This window comes from Cardiocondyla obscurior, linkage group LG11 (genome assembly GCF_019399895.1).
Source record: "Cardiocondyla obscurior isolate alpha-2009 linkage group LG11, Cobs3.1, whole genome shotgun sequence".
NCBI classification, from domain to species: domain Eukaryota; kingdom Metazoa; phylum Arthropoda; class Insecta; order Hymenoptera; family Formicidae; genus Cardiocondyla; species Cardiocondyla obscurior.
In genome coordinates this window covers 5826256-5849487 of record NC_091874.1, presented here as the reverse complement: position 1 = coordinate 5849487, position 23232 = coordinate 5826256, and the positions used below count along the sequence as shown (strand labels likewise).

General features: G+C 39.4%; 3 protein-coding genes across 5 annotated transcripts in view; 2 read left to right on the top strand and 1 right to left on the bottom strand.

Moving 5' to 3' along the window:
• The window catches only part of Dy (transmembrane protein dusky), a 40277-nt gene that overhangs the window by 5648 nt on the left and 11397 nt on the right, over positions 1 to 23232 (top strand). The gene's annotated exons all lie outside the window — the stretch shown is intronic.
• On the bottom strand, positions 580 to 22417 carry Dop1r2 (dopamine receptor 2). 3 transcript variants are annotated; one of them, XR_011546411.1, is made up of 5 exons: positions 20693 to 22417; positions 14857 to 16532; positions 5631 to 5715; positions 4382 to 4722; positions 580 to 2558 (listed from the first exon to the last, which is right to left on the bottom strand). XR_011546411.1 is itself a non-coding variant. In XM_070663719.1 (4 exons), the coding sequence occupies exons 2-4, from the start codon at positions 16062 to 16064 to the stop codon at positions 2439 to 2441; spliced, it is 1413 nt and encodes a 470-aa protein (XP_070519820.1). In that variant the 5' UTR covers positions 16065 to 16532; positions 20693 to 22417; the 3' UTR covers positions 580 to 2438. The 3 variants fall into 3 exon arrangements, 2 of the variants coding, with proteins under 2 accessions (XP_070519820.1, XP_070519821.1); XM_070663719.1 differs by lacking the exon at positions 4382 to 4722; XM_070663720.1 differs by lacking the exon at positions 4382 to 4722 and having other exon boundaries at positions 20922 to 22417.
• On the top strand, positions 6621 to 8661 carry LOC139106758 (uncharacterized). The gene has a single exon (XM_070663718.1). The coding sequence runs from the start codon at positions 6622 to 6624 to the stop codon at positions 8368 to 8370; it is 1749 nt and encodes a 582-aa protein (XP_070519819.1). The 5' UTR covers position 6621; the 3' UTR covers positions 8371 to 8661.

The following is a 23232-nucleotide window of genomic DNA, read 5'->3' as shown; positions in this document are numbered from 1 at the left end:
AGCCACGAAACGAACCACGAATTGGCTAGCTAATTATTAGGTTACGGTGGGAATCAATTTCCACTCGGGTATATATAGATATATAATATGTAATATTCATTAAAAAGTAAGATTTTTTCTATTTGTCGCAATAGTTCATGATATTGAGATGATATTTACAGAGTCAAAGAAAAAAAGATTACTTCTTAGTAGTTTCCCTGAAAGAACGATTGCATAACTTTATCATTTTGTTACATTATTTTTTATATGTTAACTTAATTGTCATTTAGACTTTATATATATATGATTTGCTTCATTAAAATTTATTTATTTAATTATTTATTTTCGATGAGCAGTCACGTGCACATAACAAAATTAAATGAAATACTAAGTTTTATAATTTGAAGACTAAAATATTAATTATCATTGACTCGATGCCTAACATTTATATACCATCTATCGCCAGTCATTAAGATTTATATATATATATTACAAGCTAATAATGGTAAAGATAATTTCTTGTTTTTATCTTTGTTCAATGAGAATAATATTTAAAATGGATTTTACGATATCTTATTTATATTTGCTCAAGATCTGCCATTTGTTCATTCTTTTTTTTTTTTTTTTTGGAACTGTATTAAAATTGATTTATTGTAATGTAACGTTTTTCGATAAGACGTTAGAAATAATATTACTTAATCCTGTAACGGGCCCATATAATCACAAAAAATTCATTTGAATATCAGCATTGAGTATTCCTCGCCAAGATATTTTATACCTGACGGGACATTTCGTAGAAAGCGAAGTCATGTATCTCGAAAAATATTAGCGATAGAAAAAGAGTTAAAAAGTAAAATTTCTTGGTCCCGTAGTCACTATTATACAAATAAAAGTTTAATTAATTGCTTTTAACAGTACGGAGCTACGTATAAATTTGAAAAGTTCTTTCAAATAAAAAATGTTTTATAAAAATATTGCACTTTTAAAAAATAAATTATTTCACTGAGTTAATTATGTTTACGCTTTTAAAATCTGAAATCAATCGTTTTTGGTTTTCGAAGAGGCCTTTCGAGAAATTTTAGAAAACTGGTAATTTATGAATATTTAGGCTACTGATCTAAGGGTAATTTTTCTTTTTATTATAATAAGGTATAATTTTTTTTTCTTTCTTCTTTCGTAAGGAAATTGGTTTTTAATATTTTTATTGAGATCATCATCTATCAGAGATAGAATCGTGTGACGTCGTAATTAATGTGTAAATGTGCGACAGGTTGATTTAGGAAATAGACGATGCAATTGTAACATTATCGTAACAAAAGTAACGCAAGAACTTAAAATCGAATAGCTTCTGTTAAACTCGATGTGGAAGCCCTTTCGTCTAGAGATCCTTTATAAATTGAAATTAATTTCAAAATAGGATGTTTTTCTCTGACTCTTTTTGCTATCCTTAAGGCTATTCAATATACATGACTGATTTTTCTCTGCGGGACTACCTGTGTACGTATGTTACAAAGAAGACACGATGAAAATATATGTACACGTATATATATTGCTTCGGAATACATTCACATTTTTTTTTTTTCTCGAAAATTTTTTTATTAACACATCTACGTTTTCTACTTCCAATTAAGTATGTGTATGTGTGAATATATGTGCACACGCGCACCTTTGAGTTTCTTCTCTATCGAACAGTTTCCGTCAAACGATCGTGCTGTCTAATTTGTCACAAATATCCAGTTTATCAGCTCCGGTTGCATCAGTGGCGTTAGATAGAATTAGACGAGGAACTCCGCTTTGGGAATTGTAAATTTATCTCATACATTAACTGTTTACATTATAATTCTACCGTTAATTAATTTCTGACAGATTTTAATCCGTGACAGTATTGATTCGTACCCACGCAGCTAAATTCTTTTTTATTTTTTTTTTTTTATTTTATTTTATTTTTTTCTTTTTTAAACGAAAAAGACTGCGAAAGATATCGCTTTTGAAATTCCACATGTGAAAGGATATTTTTTCCTGCAAGATCTCTTTAACATGAATAGAACATTTACAAGTCGAGTCTCTTGCGGCGCATTACACCCAGAGCTGACCGAGTCGCATCCGGATTTAACTCCACGTTGGTTTTTACGAATTTTTCTCCAAGAGCTCGCGCGGTAACTGAATGTACGTGCATTCACGAGGCATTAACTTGCTCGTTAATATGATTACGCGAGATCCGACAATTCATTTTAATCGCGACGATATGAATTCACGTTAAGTACATACTCGTTAGATATTTCGCGACGTTTCTGCTCGCCGGACTCGCGGCGATAAACCCGGTATGATCGCGACGAGCCTCGGGTCGCACGAAACGGCACAGCTTTCGTTCATTATTGTTCGAATTGCCTTTCTACTCACGCGTCGCGAAACCGAATTGCTCGTTCTCGTCGTGGCCCCGGTCGGGCCGACGTGTGCCGTCACATACCGGCGCTGGGAAGACCGCTTCCGGTCGCGCATAAGCCGCCGTCGCTGCTCTGGCTAACGCTACTGTAACTCACGTTGCTCGCCTGCCCTCCCGCTGCCATTCCGGTGATATACTGAAACAAACCGGTTACAATTAACGCCACCGTATGTTGTCTGCCATCAGGCGACGTAAATCGAAATGGATTTTGCACGTTTTATAGCGAATAAACTTGATACGTCTCTCCCTCACGTCTCTAGAAACATACACACACACATAGGTATATGTATATACATCCTTCGATTGGGGCAGAAATAGATTTTCGATAACTAGCAAAGCAGCGAATTTACACAGGCAAAATTTTCCTGCATCCGACTATTCCGATTGTCCGAGCTTTACTATTACGCTCCACCTTTGTTCCAAGAGTACATATTTTTCATCTTTTATCTCTGAAAATTAATGCGTCCGACATTGGCGGTGCGCTCGACGCGCGAGGAGTAAAAAAAAAAAAAAAAAAACGGGTTGAACTATCGTTGTTTTCGCAGCCGACCGTATGTGAACTCTGTAATAATTTAATTCGTCTTTTAATGATTCGTTAATTTATTTCAATCCGAAGTGTCTCGCAATAAGTCTCCTTCCGCTTTATGTCTACCCTCTTCTCAAATCGTAATTGTCAGATTTTGCTGACATAGGTGTTTCCCTTTGCCCTCGCGACTTCGGGTGTTTTCTCAAAATTTCCGCGTTTGCTCTCCGCGGAAACCGAAAGCAGCTTTATCCGGCGGGACAGCCGGTTCGTCTCCTGTCGTTCTGTCCTAGGGACAATCGATCCATCGGCTTCGTCTCAAACGCAACCAATCTCTCCGCGCTCGTTGCTTCCCTTTAAAGGTCGCCACGGATCAGCGACAAGCTTTACACTTCACGCTCATACCCCGTGTACACACGGCTTTGCGCCGAATCGTGCGAATAGTGCGGTCGAAGAGACAACCTCAGGCTGAATAGGGAGAGGGGTCTAGGTGGTTAAACGGTTTTTCGATAGCTCTTGGCTCGTAAAGCAAATCATTCGATGTTCGGTCAGCCGTGTAAAAAATGCCGCCGCAAATGCGGACCAGTCGCGTCTCACAAATTTACAGTTTAATCGACAAAGTGAATAAAAATGGGCAAAATAGACGGACCGAAGCTCGTTCTCTGATTCTCTTTGCCTTTTCGCCTTTAAAACAAGACGCGGCAGGCAACGTAACTCTTCGATAATCGATACCATCCGCGCCCTCGTAATTAACATTATTTTCCGTTGAAAAGGGAGTCTTTTTTTTTTTTTTTTTCTTAGCGATTTGCGAGTTCAGGTTTATACGCGATAATTCACGGAAGTTCACAGAGGCAAAGTTTCGCGGGCACGTTTTATCCTTCATCCTGTCTCGTCCCATCTCATGGGATGGTGACCGCATCAGAGTTTTCTCGTTTGTTCTATCGGGTATTGAATTCCCCAAGGTCAAATAATGCTCCTTATTTTTGTCTTCTTCCACTTTTATCCGATATATCCCGTGTCCGCGACTCTTCTTCTGGTAACGCGACCGCGAAACTAAAAGTATCTATGTAGGTTATTGGAGATAGCACGAGGTCGCGCGTTTATTTTAGATTTTTCAAACGCGGACATATATCAATTTTTTGCCCCGCACCCACGACGTAATATCTCGCTTTTTTGGCATCGATGCACCCGAATTTCGTGCGCAATTACTGCTGCCTTCCACTCACAGCGAGATAAGTATAACAATCAGATGAATTCCACTTGGTGACGTCGCAACTCAGTTGAGCGCACGTGCCTCTTTATTCTGATAAGTGAGATGCAACTGAGCTTTCAATCACCAAAATCAATAAGAAAAGAGTGCATATTCAGACAACGAACAGTGCCATGTGCAAGTGCGTATTTAAGATCGAGTGTCACATTTACTAGTAAAAACATACCGAGAGTTTATAGTCTATGGGAATGCGTTGCTATTCGTTGATGTTCGTTGATCTTTGATATACGGGGGGGGGGTGGTCTTGGAGATGGACAGAGGATCGTGATTACTTGGAAATCAGTCGCTAAGCTATATGCTGCTTTATCTGTATTGCATTAAGGACGATGGGAGAGCGATATAAACTGAAATAAAGAACAGGTCTCGAGGGATTTCACGATCAACGATCGACGACCAGCTCGCGATGGTATTCCGTTGTTAAATGTAGGTTTGCTCGCCGGAATTTTCTCGACTTCCCCGCACATGGTGGAGGGAATACGCGGAGTAGTACCGTCCGGATGCGAATTTCTGAAAAAAGGAATATACTGGAATATACGTTCCCGTATCTGATAATTGACGTTGGTGGTACCCCACGTCGTTCTCAACTTTTCTGATTACGTTATATGGTGCGTCGCTCCTTTCCTGACATTCTTATATCCTGACGGTTTAATTTAAGTAAAACTCGCACGTTTTAGTCTTATTATACATTAAATAAATTGAAATCGTAATACAATAAATCCCAAATTTCTTAAAAAAATAAAAAAATATAGAAGGGTATCGATGATTGTGATTAAAAACGTTTTTCTTAACTTTTTATAATTTACACTTGCACTTCTTCATGAAGTTGTAAAGTAAATACTGTTTAACTATTATGCTACAACACCTAGTACCATTAACTCGGGAATTGTCTATTTCTCTTATCCGAATCTCTCCTCGGCAAAGTAGTTTCAAACTGCGCATTAATTACAGCAGCTGAACTGTTAATACTGAATGTGCGCATTTGTTTAATTACTTTAATATTTAATCGTCGTAGAATACAAGTTTATCGGCAAATTAATTGCATTTTTAAAGATCCAAAAGTTTTCGCATTTATTGAATTTATACGAAATGCGAAACATATGATATTTATGTCATGTTTTACATTTAAATCATTTATGTCCATTACGATTATATCTGTTTTATTTGTTTATTAGCGTTATTTTTATTTGCGAATAAAAAATATCGTTGAAAAATCTGATTGTGCTACAAGGGTAATTTACGAGGGGCACTAACTCTAAATTTAGGCTCAGTTCTAATATCAAGTTGAAATATGGATTTAAATAAAAAATTAGTTTTGGGGCCGTGTACGCTATTTAACATTCTAGTACTGCTATTAATAGTTTATGAAAAAAAAAGTTCCCTGTAACTGCATCTCATTTGATTTAATTTAAGCTTACCTGGCTCGGTTTACATCTGAATGCCGGTTGATATCGCCGTTTCATTCGTCTCGGACAACAATAGCACAGAATTCTGACGAAAGCTCTGAAATAAAGAATTATAACGCCGCGTTAATCAAGTTGCGGACGGTGCAATGAGATTACGATAATGTATGAGAAGAGAAGTATTCGCAATGAATTTCCGCGCTCCCCTTACATAGCCATCATGCAAATTATTACTTTAATTAAATTTACGTTCTACAATGTAGACAAGTGCGTTTGTGCAATGTCACGACGCAATATGTCGTGACGCCAAGTGCGGTTTTTAACGCCACGATTGCATGACTGTTACATTTTTTCAGGTATCGAGTATACGAATATTTGCATAAAGGCCATGGCGATGGAAATGCAACACGCGATGTGCCTCGTTTTGTTGTGGTGGTGCAATAAAATTCCAATTTTTTTTTTATCTATTAACGCCGACGCTTTTCCTTTTTTTTTTTTTTTAACTAATTTAATTTTGAGAGCAACTGTTCCTGTCGCTGATAATTTAATTATAAAAAAAAATCTCGCGCTCGCTACACGCTGTATGCAGATCCTTTTTCGTTGCACTTGTGTAGGGGTATATGTAACGTATTTGATAACAGCGGATAAGTGGTGCGCGTCGCTAAATGGTTAACAAATAGATTATCTTCCTGGCGAACACACAAACGCGGTATTTGCATTTCTGTTATCTGTTTAAAACACGTTATTACGTTTTTGCGAGCCGAGTATCCGAGAAGCGCACTGCTCGATGTCGCAGCATTTCGAAATGGTTATTGATGCGGTAACGCTCGACGACTAGCGCGCGAATGTCCGGGCAACAATGATGGATAATATTAAATTCGACTTTTATCAGCCGCAAGTCTCGCGCCGACGTCGCGTCTCTTTTATCGCGCTGGTGCTCGCCGCTCTGGTAATCGTAGTGTCGTCGCGACGTGCGACCGATCAACCCGTCATCTTGAAAAATCTTATGGATTATCAAAAGCAACGCGACGAAGTGTTTAGATATTTAATACCTTGCGCGGCGAAATTTATCGACGAATATTTTGAGTCCCCGCTTAGAATATCTTTTCTGCTGCCGGACACGCTGAAAGACATCGCCGTAGTCATAGAATCGTTGACGAAGGAATTATGCATCCCGAACGTAATTTATACATTAAATGTTAGCCTGACGAGTACAACGGAAACATCCGATGCTTTGACAAACGTAGTTATTCTGTCGGAGAGCGGAATTATTCTCGAAGCGAGCAATTCCTCCTTTGTCAGTAACTGCGAGTACGATTGCCACTTTATAATAGTGCTAACGAATCCGTTCACCGATAAAGAAAGCTTTTTGATGGAGGCCGGCCTGCTCGTGCAACAAATGTCCCTCGAATCGATTTTCAAGCTCGAGATATTGGCGTCAGTTGGAGACTCGGTGCTGCTCGCCAGCAGCTTACCGGTCCGGATCAACGGGTCGTACGCACTTGCCGAGCCAGCATTTTCCGGCAAATGTGAACGACAGGCTGCCGCGGCCGATGTGCAATGGCAGCGCTTCACGAACAAAACGAACTCGTCGTACGACGTTAATACGATAAACGCGGGTATGTTCGATAACTTCCCGTTCTCGTGTTTCGTCAACGACACAGGCGACGTGATTTATTTCGGCGGCGTCGAGGGCTCGATGATCGAGGAAATAGCGAGGAGGATGGAAATACCGCTGAAGAGGGAGATGATTGAATGGACGCAAGGGTTAACGTTAAAAACTGAAATGTACCTAAGGTTTTACAATGCATCCGACGACTTAGTGTTCGGCGGAATTTTGTGGGACTACAGCCGAAAAGTTACGTACACTACTTGCTACGGCATGGTGCACATTTCCTGGATGATACCGATTGAAATAAACGTCTCTCTGCGCGGCTTGATAGCTCCGTTCGACCCGGACGTTTGGTACACTATAATTTGCGTCTTGATCGCCGGTGGACTCGTAAAGCTGTTTATTATTCGCGACATCACGTTCTTGGATATCGTGGGACTTGTGATCGGTGTGCCGACGTTTCGACAGCCGACGAGACATTCCAGCAGAATTAAATTCATATCTTGGGCTTTATTCGGATTCTTCCTCACGCAATTCTATCTGGGAATGCTGGCTGATTATTTGATTCGAATATCGGATTTGCAAATGGAATCTATACAGGAATTAGTCGAGTCCGGATTAAAAATGGGTGGTACTCAGCGATTCACGGATTTGATACAGGTGCCGGATAAGCTTGACGATGAAGAGAAGATTGATCGAATAATTCGTGAGAAAATTACTGTCTTCGAACAACAGGATTATCATAATCAGTATATGGATCTTATCCAAGGGAAAAATACCAGCGTGGCTCTCCTCGTGATGTTAAATCTAACAAGCAATCCGGATGATATAGGGCACGCTCATATTATAGAAGAGACAATGGGCAGTTACCCTCTGGCCTTAGTCGTACGGCGAGATTTTCCATATTTAAAAGAATTCAATTACCAAATTCAAGTGTGCGTTCAAGCCGGCCTCGTAAATTATTGGTCAAACATGGCAGCATTAAACGGAAAATCTTATACGACGGAAAGCGACGACGACGATTCACGAATTGAAATCGACGATCTCGCACCAGCCTTTTTTCTTTTAATAATAGGATATTTTAGCGGATACTGCTTGTTACTTATAGAAGTTATATTTTATCCATCCAAATTGCTTTCATAAAGTCTATTTTATATTTTTCTCTATATATATAGGCGAGCTGTTTGAATTATCTGCAATTATCTAATTTTTTTTTTTCACGATTGTATGCACTTTTATTTTATTTTAGTAATTTTTGCGTCGTGTTTTCCTTTCCAATATTTTTGTTCAACAAGTTTATATAAAGTTATACTACTTGAAAGTTGTGAAGAGATATTGTAAATAATAATTTATATATTACGTGATATCGCATCGATATTTTATATTTGCTTAATTGGACGTTACGAGTTGATTTGTTGACCGATACTTTTTAAGGGCGTAACATATTTTGAAAAATTTACTCGGTCATACAACAATTATCTTGGCTCATTAACTGTTCATAATAAGTCTATCGAGGTTCCGCGGAATATTTAACCACGTCGCCCAGATAGCATAGCCTCGGAGCGAGTTAATTAGAAAAGTTCGCGGCTAATTTCATTAAACCTCTCTGTTTAGCTTGCCGAAGGTGGTAAAACTTGAGGAGGTGAAATGTCGATTTTAAAATTTACGTAACAGCATTATTCACTGTGATCTATTAAGCTGGCACAAAAGATTTTCGTATCTATCAAATAAAGTTTTAGTCAATTACAACAAACACCGCTCAAGTGAAATTACCGCCGATGGATTCGATGGAAATACTTTTTCTTAAAAGAAAAGAAATTCTAATTGTTCTTACGAAGAATTTCAATATTTTCACCTTCCAGTTTTATTTCGCTTCTCGCTAGTCCTGATAGAACGTCGATCGAATAATTTTTATACGCTCTGATAAAATGTTACGATTGAAATATAATAATATGTTTTCGTATTTGCTATTTTCCGTCTACGTTTTTATAAGTATACTTACGCATATTATTGAATTGAATATTATAATTCGCTAAAAGCATTTGGCAATAAATATATTAATTAAATAAGACGGCTTGAAATGCGTGAACTTGAAATATAATTTATAAATAGAGACTAATTTAAATTTCTTAGCACAAGTTCTAATTACTTAACTTGTAATCAATGATATAAGGTGTTTTTCTGGATGCATTTTATTGTAATTTTTCTTTTTTTTACAAATAAATTTAATAATATTATATTTGCACTTTATTGTCCAGTATCGGATTTCGTATTTGATTAAAATTTTGATATCGCGATGCTTATTCAATCCTCCGTACAATTGATCGTTATTGAATGTTTGAATAAATAATATTTGCTTGTACAAAACACATTTTTCCGGTGAAAATATTAAGTAACATACTACTGCAATGATATTATTACATTATAAAATGTCAGTATTAGTTATGTTTCACATTCACGTTAAAAGCAAAACGTCCATGCTTTTGCACTCGTATGCGATTAGCAATTAATTATACTCTGAAAACTATTTGAAAATACGTGTTGTTTACGTAAGGATTCCATTTGAATGGTATTTTCTACTGTTATTTTAGTTTAATGTCCGAAACAAGCGTGCATACTATCGACCTTTATTTAGAAGAAGTTCCTAAATGTATTTCTGCATAATGGAATATATAATTTTGGTAGCTTTTGATAAATAAAATGGAGATAGAAGAGATACACGCATGTTTGTGTAATATCAGTGTTTTTACGCGTTTGTTTCAACACTTTAATAGCGCGGAAGACAATTCTTTTACCTCGGTAAAACAACATGGAAGGAAAACAAGTTAATTCTATTCTTTTTGTATGATAGAGCTATTACACGATCGATCATCCGATTGAATTACGTGACATTATTCGACGTTATTGCACGGAGTTTTGTGTGTATGAAAAAGTCAAAGAGTAAGATGGCATCGTTAATCAGAGCGAATCCAAGCATGATTTCCGGTCATTGGGTCAATATTGACGACAAAACGAGCGGAGCTGCGGACGAAAGGATTCGTCCACCGAATTGCGATTACGTCGCAAATGCCCGTGTAATCAGCTATTGGCGTCGAGTTTACGTTCTAATGACAGTGAAACGTGTGCCGAATTCATTTCTGCCGGAATGCAATCGAACCGGAGTGCCCGACATACCTTACCGAAAATCGATGACTGTGTCACGGAATTATAATGAATATCAACGTAACTTATTAGCGAATTGTTAAAGAAAAAAAAAGTAAAAAAATAAAATTAAAAAAAAAAGAAAAAAAGATATGGCATATACGACAAAATTTCGACAGCAGATAACCGAAGAAAAAAAAAAAGAAGATCCACCACGGAATGTGTCAAAATACACGTATTAAATTGCACGTAATTTGATAACCGGCGAGGGTGGGAAAATCAGATTTTGCGTCTTTACTGCTTTAAGCATTACGAAAACATGTAATCCAAGCGAGACCAAAGTTTATAAAGGGACAGGCTGAGATAACGGAATTGCGAGAGAGACGTGGGGAGTCCGGGAGCCGTAGGGTGAGCTCCCCAGATTTACGGGTACGGCTTACCAAGCTTGATCTGGTGCGATCTTACCTTCGCCTGTCCTCCGCTCTTCTAACTCTTTCTCCTTTTTTCTTGTTGTTTTTAGCCGGGCGGGACTCTTTTCGTTTTTGGTAACTAACGGCCAGATATGTACAGACATTTCGGCGCCGATAGCGAGGCGACGCGACGTCTCGACGGTACCGAATTCAGATCTTGGCGACTATGCACTGCGTCATTTATATAGATCTCGCTTTCATTTTTATCCTCTTTTTTTTTTCGCGGCATGGGTGTTCCGCATTGTCGATCACAAAAGAACTCGTTAAGGAAAAGTCAATTACTTACACGAGACCTTGGCATACTTTACGTTTTAACCCGCTCAGGAAAAAATGATTAAATCTAAGTAGATCAATCCGGGTCTAAATTTTGTCTGTGTCTAATGGAACACGTTGAAAATATACTCATTGATCAATGGAGGTATACATAAATAGCGTGCCACATAGAAAAATGTGATTCCGCACGTGTAAAGCAAAGATTCATTGTGAACTTCATTAAAATGCCACATGTCTTTATCTGTTTTCATTAGTTTAATTACGAAATCGTCAATTACTTAACAAAATGAAATTGTTCCTGATTCCAACGCCAACTGAAAAGTGAGTTATTACTTTATATTTTATGTCGCGGATACTCCGCACGCGGAATAGAAAATAGGAATTACCTATTGTTTGGAAAAGAAAAAACGCATACGATATCGATTCGAGAAATAATAAAATCGGCCGAAAGGCGTTCCTGAATTCAAAATATCTTTACAACATTGGTGACCTGGTTTCGCGTCAGCTAATATACATAGAATGCTGTTTGCTATCTTTTTTCTTCCTTCGAGGATCAAATAAATTTTTATTTATATACTTCTTTCCATATTAATGCAATTTTTATACGTCAATTTTGCTGGGAACTCTTTTAAGCGGCGGTATCGTAATTTATTTCTTTGAATCAACAATTCCTGATAACGTATCTATGTAACATAATGCCAAATGCACATCTATTATAATAACATATATTCTCGTACTCTTTGCTGCACACGTGTACGCTGTATAAAACGGGAGGAGAAAAAGTTTACCTGAGAAAGAGTATCGCGATACCAAGTTCGGATAATGAAATAAGTAAAACGTAATAGTTAAATGCAGTTTTATACGGTAAATGATACTGCAGCCCTTTTCTTTGCGTGTTTTCGTCATGATTTATCACGGATTATTTGTTGGAACACGCCGGACTTTTTTTTTTTTTTAATGTCAGCTTATGAAAATGCAGAGAGACAAAGTAGCGTTGACAGAGAGATGAAGTAATCCACGCGATACACAATGCGACGTAAAAGTTTGAAACTGTAAAATTTCGGATTCTACGAACTCGCGCGCGGCAGATTACTTTTCCGGTTTTGCAGTAATGCCGGGCGCTTTTATTCGAGTGCAATTCGTATATTTAAGGCCTCAAAGTTTTTATCTTTTTAGACGACACGGGTATGACTTTTGAAGATCTGCATAATTCAAATGTTGTTCCATTTACAAATTAATATTCACGCTGTTCCCTATGCAGTTTGAGTCTTGGCATAACTTTTTTTTCTTTTTCTTTTTTTTTTACTTTTTTTTTTTTAGTCATATTTTCCTTCTTTAATAGAGAATCTCGGAAGAATCCACATCTATTTCAGTTCAAGCGAAATAGAACGTGTAGTTACATCCGCATCCTTCGTATACTTGTAGAAACTTTTAATTACATCATACTCGAAAGGTCTTCGTTAATTTAATGAGAAACTTCCACGCGCGCATTGTCCTCCGCAAGATAAACAACGACTCGCGGCAAATTGCACAGTAAGTTAAAAATTCGAACGACCCATACAGTTTTATTGAACATTAAGCTTGCCGTTCGAGTTAGTGTATCAGAGTTAGCGTAATAATCGGAGTTATGAATTTGTAGCCAACATCAAGGCACGATTTGACGTTATTAAATGGGATTATCGCTGTTTCGCGGAAGTTTAATCTTTCATTTCGGTGAAATCAATCGCTAATCATCGTGACTAGTTAGCTATTTAATGAAGATTCATTGCGATGGCCTCGTCGATATCTGTAATTTTATATCGTTTACTAAGGATATTGGGGGAGGGGGGAGGGAAAAAGATCTCCAGACTTTGTCTGAACGACGAGATTATAATTAACTCGACGCGCGCGGAGGTGTTTCAGGAAACGTGGGACATGGATCAATGCGAACCGGGTTGCCCCGGATTCTTCCGTACGGCTATCAATTTTCTGCCGGCGAACACCCGGCTCATTGTCACCCCGCCATTGTTAAGCTCAATGTCCTTTAAAATTGCCGAGTTTTTTTTTCTTCGCGTATAAAGTCGCAATTATTCCTTTTTATTAATATCCGCCTGTTTGGAACGATCGAACCATCCCATTTTACGACCTAGAAGATAGGCCCTCACAGCCTTGTATGCCATAAAGAAAGCACGCGGTCTATTGATTTTACATTTACCTGTATGCATGGAGTAAATATCCGTGAAGCGTGATAGTTACACGTGGGATTGCCGTACACAACGTCGTTTGGCGTCAGCCAAACCGTATCGGATCTATTCAACGTCAGCGTTACATCGCCCCCATCGAGTAGCGTAATTTGCTTCGCACGCGATTCACGATTTAACATGCGAACATGTCCACATGGACATGTGAGACAGATTGGTGCGTTAAATCTAATCGCTATTGTCCGCTGCTTACGAAAACATTGTGCACGCGTAACTCCTTGTTCCCGTTGCTTCTAAAATTTAACGAGTGATATTTACGCCCGCCGAGCATTGCGCGCGATACGTACTTCTTCCACCGATTAATTTCCTTTTTTATTTCTCTCCTACAATTTATTAACTTGAAAATCTTTTTATGCTTTTTTCGTTAAATTTTTTTTTTTTTTACGTCTTATGAAGAGTACATGAATTGAATGGATCTAATCATCTTGGTTATCATTATCCTTTTGCTCCGTATATAGAGTTGTTTCAAGCGGAGTGATATATCGGGGGACTTGGACGGAAAGAAAAGTGTAAGGAAAATTCTCAATTGCCGCGACCGCTATTAAGTCGAGGAGATATTTAAGATGATGAATGCTTTCCACGAGTACCTTTTGGCTCGCGCTCGTAGAGGCGAGAAAAGAAAATGCCGGACCGCTCCTGAAACTTCAGGCTCATTTCGCGCGGACGAATAAAAGTAATTTGCTAAAGGGTCTTCGCCTAATCCACCCGCAATCCCACTAGCCAAATTCTCTTTTCCTGTCTTCGCGGAAAATCCCTCCTGTATATACGTTCTCTTATATATACCTCCGGTTATATATGTATATACGTACATATATATAGTTTTAAACGGAGATAACGCCGCGTAGTTGACTTAAAATCGATCCCCAATCTCACGAGTATTCTTTTCCTGGGCTTCTTTCTCTCCGCGAAAATTATCCTCATCGCGCTCGATAACGTACTCAGCCGGAGGCGGGATTGCTCGTAGGAAATGGCACCGATATTCGCGTTAGGATAACGGTGACAATCGGGTGACGTCGGGTAATGTCAGCGCGTGATGATTGATTGTAAACTACATCCCGCGCTCATAAATCGGTGCGTGATAGTGACACGTAAGCACGTTAATACTCCGGTACTATTGTCGCATTATACATGCGCGGAACGGAGCGGGCGAAGGTAAATGGCGAACTTGATGCACGTACAATCTATCAAATTAGCAGCGCGCGTTGTTAAAGAGACGGATGTACCATGCGGCGTGGTAAATATTGTAATTTGCCCGCTAGGAGCATATTCGGCATAACACATTCGACGGTAATTCGCAGAAGAGATTCGCCCACGATTGCGGAATTATTGCGGCTCATAAAATTGCAAATGTATGTTAACGCTTGCATTAATGCATGTAAAAAAAAAAAAAAAAGAAAAGAAAAAGAAAAAAAAAATAGTTCCTGCGCAAAAGTGCAGGACGTAATTCGACGAAGTTAATTTTCGGAAGAAGAATTAATCGCGGGCGACAAAGACGTATGACTTACCTGCGAAAATCTCGGCTCCAGCAGGCGTATATCACGGGATTCATTCCGCTGTTAATCCAGCCGAGCCAAGTGACGGCCGCAGACACGATTTCTTCCTGCCATATGCACCTCGAGCAGAATCCCGACCATAAATTCACGACGAAGAACGGCAGCCAGCAAATAATAAATACACCCATAACGATGCCGAGGGTCTTCGCTGCCTTCTTTTCCTTGGCGAACTTGGCGAGCTTGCGCGAGAGGGAGAAATTTTTACCGAGGTGCTGCTTGTTGTTGATCCTGACGGAGGGCACCCTGGTGAGACCATTGTTGTGAAGGGCCGTTAACGGCTCCTCGAGGTCCTGAAGGTCCTCGGGGGTGCTCGAAGCGGTCCGAAAGAGATGCCTGGCGTCGGTGTTGGTGGAAGATACGCCGCCCCGGTGTATCCTAAGCGTGAGCTCGAGCTCGCCCGAGGCCATCATTACCTGCTTCGTGCCGAGTTTCAGACTCCTCGTCTGTATAACCGCGGCGCGATAGATTCGGTAATACGTGAACACCATCACGAACAGCGGCAGATAAAAGCTAATTGTCGACGAGAAAATCAGGTAGCCGAGGTTCTCCGTGAAGGGACACTTGTCTTTTGGCACCTGCTCGGTACGGACCGCGCGCCACCACGCTATCGCCGGGAAAGAGATCGCGCTCGAGCAGATCCAGACGATGGCGATCAGAATCGCCGCTCGCTTCCTGCTCATGCGAGTCGGATAGGTGAAAGGATCGGTGATCGCCCAGTAGCGGTCGAGACTTATGACGCACAGGTTGAGGATAGACGCGGTCGAGAAGAGGACGTCGAGCGAGCGCCAAACGTCGCACCAATCTGTCGTGAAGAGCCAACGGTTCTCCAGCACCTCGTACACCGCGCTAATTGGCATTACCACTAGTCCTACCAGACAATCGGCGCAGGCTAACGAGGTCACGAAGTAGTTGGTGGCCGTGTGCAGATGCCTCTCGCGAAATACCGCGAGGATTACCAGCGAGTTGCCGAAAACAGTGGCGACGGAGAAGAGCAGAAGAACGATCGCGAGGCCGATTCGGTCCGTGGCCAACTCCCAGAGATCCTCATACGTATCGTTGAGCGGCGGATAGCTCACGTTGTAATAGCCCTTGCCGAGATCGTTGTTTAATGCGTGTGCCTCTTCTTCCCAGTTGAGTAAATATATCTCGCTGTCATTCATGTTTCACCGCGCGCAACCGTGTCACCACGACGGTCCCTCGACCGCAATCACCCCGCCGTACGATTGTCCAAGACGAGCTTCTTTATTTTCACCGGGCGAACTAACGTCAGGGTAGCGGTACCGCGTAAATGCTTGCGAGATCTCTCGTTCCCGTACGTCCTCTCATTTCGTCCCGCCGAGGCTCCTCGAACCATTACAATGCCTAACGAGATCGCCGCGCTGATCACATTAGCCAAGTTGCCATTCCAGCGTTTGCTCCTACCTTAGAAAGCTTAGTTAAACTTTGCCAGCGTGCTTGTCGGCTGAATCTAATTAATAACTAAGTCCTCTTCGACCATAATGCTGAGTGCGACACGTAGAGTACACAATTGTCACGCGAGCATAATCAAGAGGGAGCGTCAACTTTGAATTTCTTCTACTTCTTCAGTAGTATGTTCGCGCGGTTCGGACTATTTTTCTTTCAAATATCTGAAACAAGCAAGTGAGTTTCTGAAAGTTTGTTCCCTGCAAATAGACGATAATGAGAGAAATAAAGTAAAAATTCTCGCGAATTTAGCGATTTCGCGTTACATGAAGATTTGCACCACTTTAAAATCAACAACGGGAGTTGAAACAGACAGTAAATTCTTCGAGTCCAAAAGTCCCGAAAGCGATTTTTCTTACAGAGTTTGAATTAAATAAAGTTTACAAAGTGCTGAATGAAATACGATTAGATAGGAAAAAGATTCATGCTCCGACGTCAAAGTGTGAGCGGGGATTAAATTGGGCTTTCATTTGTGTGGATATTTATTGGTGTTTGATCAAAACGGTTTCGATTACGAAGCTAAACCAACGCGCTATAGCTTAGTTAGATTTTAGCTTGGATCCTGTTTAATCTACATATATCGTAATACAGGGAATCTGAGTTCGCAGTAGCTACTAGAGATCAAGTAGTCTTAGTTCTCCTACGTTGCAACGATTCGCAATCGTCGCTGCAAATTAATACTAAACCGATCAGAGTAAAGATCAGCATCTATTAACGTAATCTAATTTTATGCAAACTCCCCTGCCTCGATTGTTTTGCTGATCAATCGATCTGGCAATTATTTGTACCGGAAATGTGGTATTCGAGAACATTTCGTTTTCGAGATATTATTTCTTTTGTAACGGTATTAAAGTCTATCGTGTTCTTTCACACGCATATACGCGCATACGCATGCACGTAATTTGCATATAAATCTTGAAACTTTTCTAATATTTTGCCTCCTAAATATTGAATCTGTGGAAATATTTGAAAGCTTATCGAAAGTAATCATCGGTGTCGAACAAATTTTCATAAAATGTTATTAAATTTTTTTTTAAGTATCAAGAAAGAGATATTTTATAAAATCGGAATTGAAAATCACACCCAATTATTAATATTCATTACTGAAACGAATTAAAATTCACATTAGGCTTGTTCGTGTTTTATATGAACAATTAATTTCAAAGTCGAGCTTCGACATTCTCTTTTTCACCGTTAACTGTCTATAAACCGCTCGTCGGCTACAGCTATTTATGGATATTCATCGTTGAGCGATTATCACGATCATCTTTGACCCCGCATCCTCGCGTCCTCGTGGCTTCCCTCGTTTTAGCAATGTAATATACCTATACCCGATCTTACACGTAGAACCCCCTCCCGTACTGAAGAAGGCCGCCGTTGAACTTGGTCATTACGGATGAATAGTACCAATGGCGATCGATATGCACATAGTACTATAAAAAAAGTTTTCCAGCGACCAGCTCATTAATGAAGAATATACTTTTTTTGCGGAATAGAATGGAATCAAAAATATCTGCCACTTCGAAAAGTTTCCACGTTAAATATACTTCTCAGAAGATATTTGCACAAATAACAAGTTAATTTTAAACGTATATAATAAAGATTTATCTTTTCTAATTTCACGATATTATTTTACATTTCGCCGATAAAGGAAATGAAAACGTTTCATTAAAAGCAAAGTAAACCACGGGCGCCGTATCTTTTATCGAACAGTAAGTAGCCAGCGATTTGAAAAAATACACATTTTAAAACCGTAAAAGTGTTAAATGATTCTCCTGAATATGTGTTCGTAATGAAGAATGTTTCTCTGAAAATGGAAATCCTTCCATCACGTTTCCCGACGAGGGTTGAGCCAGATCTACGTGTGATTTCTCTCCCTGTTTCTTTTAGAACTTATGGAATTGCGATAGGAGGATCAAAAGAGAGTAGAGATAACTTACGTAACTGATCGAAGAATAAGAAAGAATATCAGGGGCAAGGAAGCGAAAAATTGAACGGGGAAATCGAGAGAATAATACCCATATAACTGTTTCGCAATGCATGCATACGTAAAATAACGAGAAATGTATATTGAATTGTTTCGATATTTAATTCATGACCCAATTTATCATCTCAAACATTTTAAAGATTAAATAGAATTAGTCTATTATTATATAATGTCCTGAATCAAAAATTAATGAAGATTATATGAGCACGAAGTTATATGAAACGAGAAAGCATTACATATAATTCGCGAAATCTACGAGAAATAGAACAAAAATTTGTAACGTCCGAATATTCTCATTTGTCGTGCCTGTCTATTAATTGTCAATTTTTCTCTTACTCGCCGTCGGAATGACACCGTTCTGAAAGTTAACTGTTTCGAGTCGGGCGAAGGAAGAATCTGTTTTACAAGGCTCGACATCGCACTCACGTTTGTAATTCCGTCGCGGACAATTGCAAAATTGCACAAGATTGGTCGAACGATAATCGCGTAAGCCGGAAGTCCGTGGGTGTCAATGGTCCATTATCATATATGTTGTTCTCTAGACATTCATTCATTTTGCACTTGTAAGATTCAGTTACCTTTTAGTTTAAAATATCTCGCTCACGAAAGACGGGTAATTCCGTCAACTTATTTTCATAGCGCTACAGCGAGAGTAAGTCGTACATGAATCCAAACATGAAATCTGTTCTAACATATGTAAGTCCGCTCCGGGAAATTTTATGGCTGACAGAGGTCAAGCCAGATGAAATATCTCTGCGTTTTATTTTTTTTTATATTTTCTATTTTATTACAATTTTTGCGTTCGTGTGCACGGCGGATAATTAACGGCGCAAAAATACGTGGAATTTTCATAGAAAATCTTTGAATCGGAACAAAGTGACTTTTCACCGTACCGGCACAGTTAAATCCTCTCGTTCTTTTACATTTTTATACGATTAGAGACACGCGATTTAACCTGAGAATTACAAGTGCAATTTACAAGAACGCGCGAATGTAGTTACTATTATGTACAATTTCATGTCGTACTAGTATCGATTTTGAACTTTTTTTTAATCATCGTATAAATCCAATTTTTTTTATCCAACTAGGAAGCTACATCTCTATCTGCGATTGTTTGCACAGAGTTTTACATTATTAAAATGTACTTTTACTTGTTATTTTCGCTCTCCAAGAAATGATAATTGATCCACGTGGCCTTTGAGAAGCGATTATTCTTTCGATAAGCTTTCAATTTTTGATAATCCTATCTCATCTAACATCAATGGACGCTCGTCGTCTTGCTCCTATTCTCATCGTATCGACGTACTATAAATGATAACGCCTCGAAAAGTTCTAAACGTTACGATGTGCATTTTCAATGAAGTGTGCCGGACGTTGAAAATTAAAATAACGTTTCAACATTAAAAAGAAAGGGATAGATAAGAGTTAGAAAATAAAACGACTACGGCTAGCCACTAGTGTATTCATAATGTTTAAAGTGTCTACTGTGCATACATTGACACGATCAACTTTATCCGCTTCGTATCCGCTGTGCATCTTGGAGCGTTTTACCGTCACAAATCGTTAATCTTTTTCATGTAATACATCATCTCGAAAATCCATGTAAAATATTCTTTTATTCGGACAGTTTAAATATGTTATTAAAAAGAAGTAAAAATGATGAGACTTCATAATAATGCCCATAAAAAATATTAAGCGGCTACTCGGCAAACGCTTTGCATGTTCGTTAATTAACGCTTGAGTTTCTGGAGTAAATTAAAAAGAAACTGAAGCAAAATTGATACTCATGTGCATGTAACAGGTTCGCGGCTTTTTTTTTTTTTTAATATTAACAAAGAAAATTATAAGAAAGTGAAATTTACTATTTTTTAACTCGACATGAAGCTTTTTGTAAGCGTTATTAACTCATTAAGCCCTAGGGGATCCTTACTTGCTTTTCTAATTTAAACCCTTAGCTCGGGTTGTAATTAAAATTTTTTTTACACCATAGTTTTGGTATTTATGCGTTGAAAGAGTTGTTTCTTTAAGAATCTAATAATGAGGTGGGATATTTGAAAAAGGAAATAAAAATTGAAAGTGAAAATTAAAATAAGTAGATCCTCCCCTTTTACTGATAAATACTTAATTGATAAGACTCGATAATTAAATGTTGCTTTTTCGCGCGAATTAAACCGATATTATTATCATTTGAAAAAATCCATGCCATGCATAATAGAGATTCTAAAGTAAAAAATTCTTTTTTACAACGGCGGTAACAGTAAAGTCAGCCGTTAAATAAAGATGACATCGCGCAAGTAAGTGCGCGCTATTATGCATTATTATTTTTATACTACGAACCGATTGTAAATTCTTCCGGTGAGGAAAGCACGCGGATACCGCCGACGTTCTTCATTAGCGACTTATCGCGCCAGTTAACGAGCGTTAATTGTCCTCTAATCTCACATATCACGTTCGCACGTGGGCTCTCAAGGTTCGGATCTCTCCCAATCGCCAATCGATGCGATCACGAGTGGCTCGAGTGGCACAGGTGATAACGGTGGTCGGCGTTTCGCCGTGATTTAGGTACCTGTGTCAGTGTCAAATGGGAGCGGGCACGAGGGCGCTTGGCCGTAGTAGGGTGAAAATAGACGTTCGGCAACGTTCCCCGGGTCCCTGCTCCGGGCGCGCACGTAGGGTAGGTACACGTCGGGCGGGCGGAAAAAAAAAAGCGCGGCACGTTCAGGCTCGGCGGTGCGCTCCACAACGGGAGCGAGCACGGGACGTGTTTCGCGGTATTGGAAGGCCAACTGCTACCATCGCGTGGCTCGAAAGCTCTGCACCCGTCGCGCTTGCGCGCCGCATCGAGCCGCGTCAAGCCGCATCACCCCCGCGCGCACACACACGCACTTTCGCCCTTATCAACTTTTGCTCCGAGCACCCTGTTTCTTGCACGTGCGTCACGGATATACACAGACGCGTGACGTATGTACATTTTTCCTTACGTATGACGTCACGGAACGCCGGTTTTTTTAGCCGCCGATTATCCCTTACCGCCGCCCCGACGCCGCTCTCGCTCTTATCTATCGCCCGCGATAGGCCGTGGACATATTGCGCAATTGCAATCCCTGTTCTTTGACACGTTCTGTAATTTAGGGGCTTTCGTCCGTGCCGCTTGAAGCGACGGAAAGGAATCGAGGGATGTTCATTTTACATATAGCTATATTTAAAGAACGACGACAAACATTTTATTCTTTTAGTTAATTACGCGCGTTGTGTATCCCATTTTCTGCACTTGTCGGTTAATTGTTAATAATGTACATTCTGTTTAACGTATTACCATTAATTTTATATGATAATGATCATAAAGTCAAATAGAGTGGGATGCATAATAGACCAATATATTTGCAAATTGTTGTCACTTGATTTTAGCGTGTACGTTAAGCCTGATTATATCGGCGATCGATTCAAAGGCATGTGGAATATTTACATCCTGCAAACTCGGTGCACAAACGACCGGGCCGTTTTTACATTTGCATAATAACTCGAATAAAAAATAAAATCCTTCGCGGATTTACAGCGGTAAACGAAACGTAGCGGCTGTATTTTTCGAATAAAAGTTTGGAATGAAATGAGTATCTTTATTATCCAAAAAATATTTCACATCTCACGGCAAAAAAATGTGCATGCAGAAAACCGGGGAAAAATGATTCAAATTACGTAATTGGAATAAAATAGTTTTTTTTTCAAAGTTATTTCATATTTTCGGTACCGGATCTTTTTGGACGGCGAGCGGCGTCTTTCGGCCGCGGGGCGGAATCCGCACCTCCCGAATCTCTCTCGTTCTTTTCATTTTTCATGTCTTTGCAACAACCAGACAAGCAGCAACCACCGGCAGCTTCTCGCGCTCTGATAAAAAAAAAGAATAAAAAATAAAAACAGATTAATCATCCTTAGGTCGTCAATGAACACGATTATAATAATCGTAGGTGTATTAAACTCGAACGAAATTTATAAACTGGCCGAATAAAATAAATTTATTAATTCATTCAAAGTAGCCTATATGGCCACCTTTAACCTTGTCGTTAGGCAGGGCCATTGGTAGATTTTTTATCCGCCGGGCAGCAACTCTTTGGATCCGTAGCGGGATCGCTACAGCATCCGCCACGCTCCTTTGTACCCGCGCAACATTTAGCACCGCAACTTCCTCCGCGCTTCTCTTTTCCTCTATACATTTAGTCGAGTTAAAATAGCACAATTACCAAAATCTCTGAGTATTACGACGCGTGTGTCATTATTGTTAAGCAACCAGGGGGCCATATAGGTTTAAATAGCTCTCGAATTTAAATGGATTATCGGAATTCTTACCTTTTGCTACAGCATCCGGAGAAATCCTTTTCCTTGCTGACCACGCTGTTCTTTTTCTCGCCACTGCGCAAACATAATGCATAATGCATGTACGTTATTTACGCGTATTGACAATTTTATAAATCTACATGTATGAAAACTCACTTGCATCGACAGGTCACTTGTCCGGCGTATTCCTTTTGACTGGTAATATTACTGTAAAAGGCAATATCGGTTATATGCATAATCGTAATACACAGAGTTTAATACGTGCATACATGCACGATATTATTGCTACATCGCGAAACAAGATGTTTAGACTAGCACGGGAGATTACGGGACGCACGTATAAATGCCACTTACGCACAATGATCGCACATGATGAATTTTTAACGCGGAATTTTTACTGCACGGGAAACAATTTTGAGATTACAACCAAACGTATATCGCCTGAAAGTTAATGTGCAACGTGAGTTTAGAAATAAACACTACAGCGTTACTATGGTCTTCATTTTTTTTTTTTTTTTTTCCACCGCCGGCATCCTTTTGTCTAG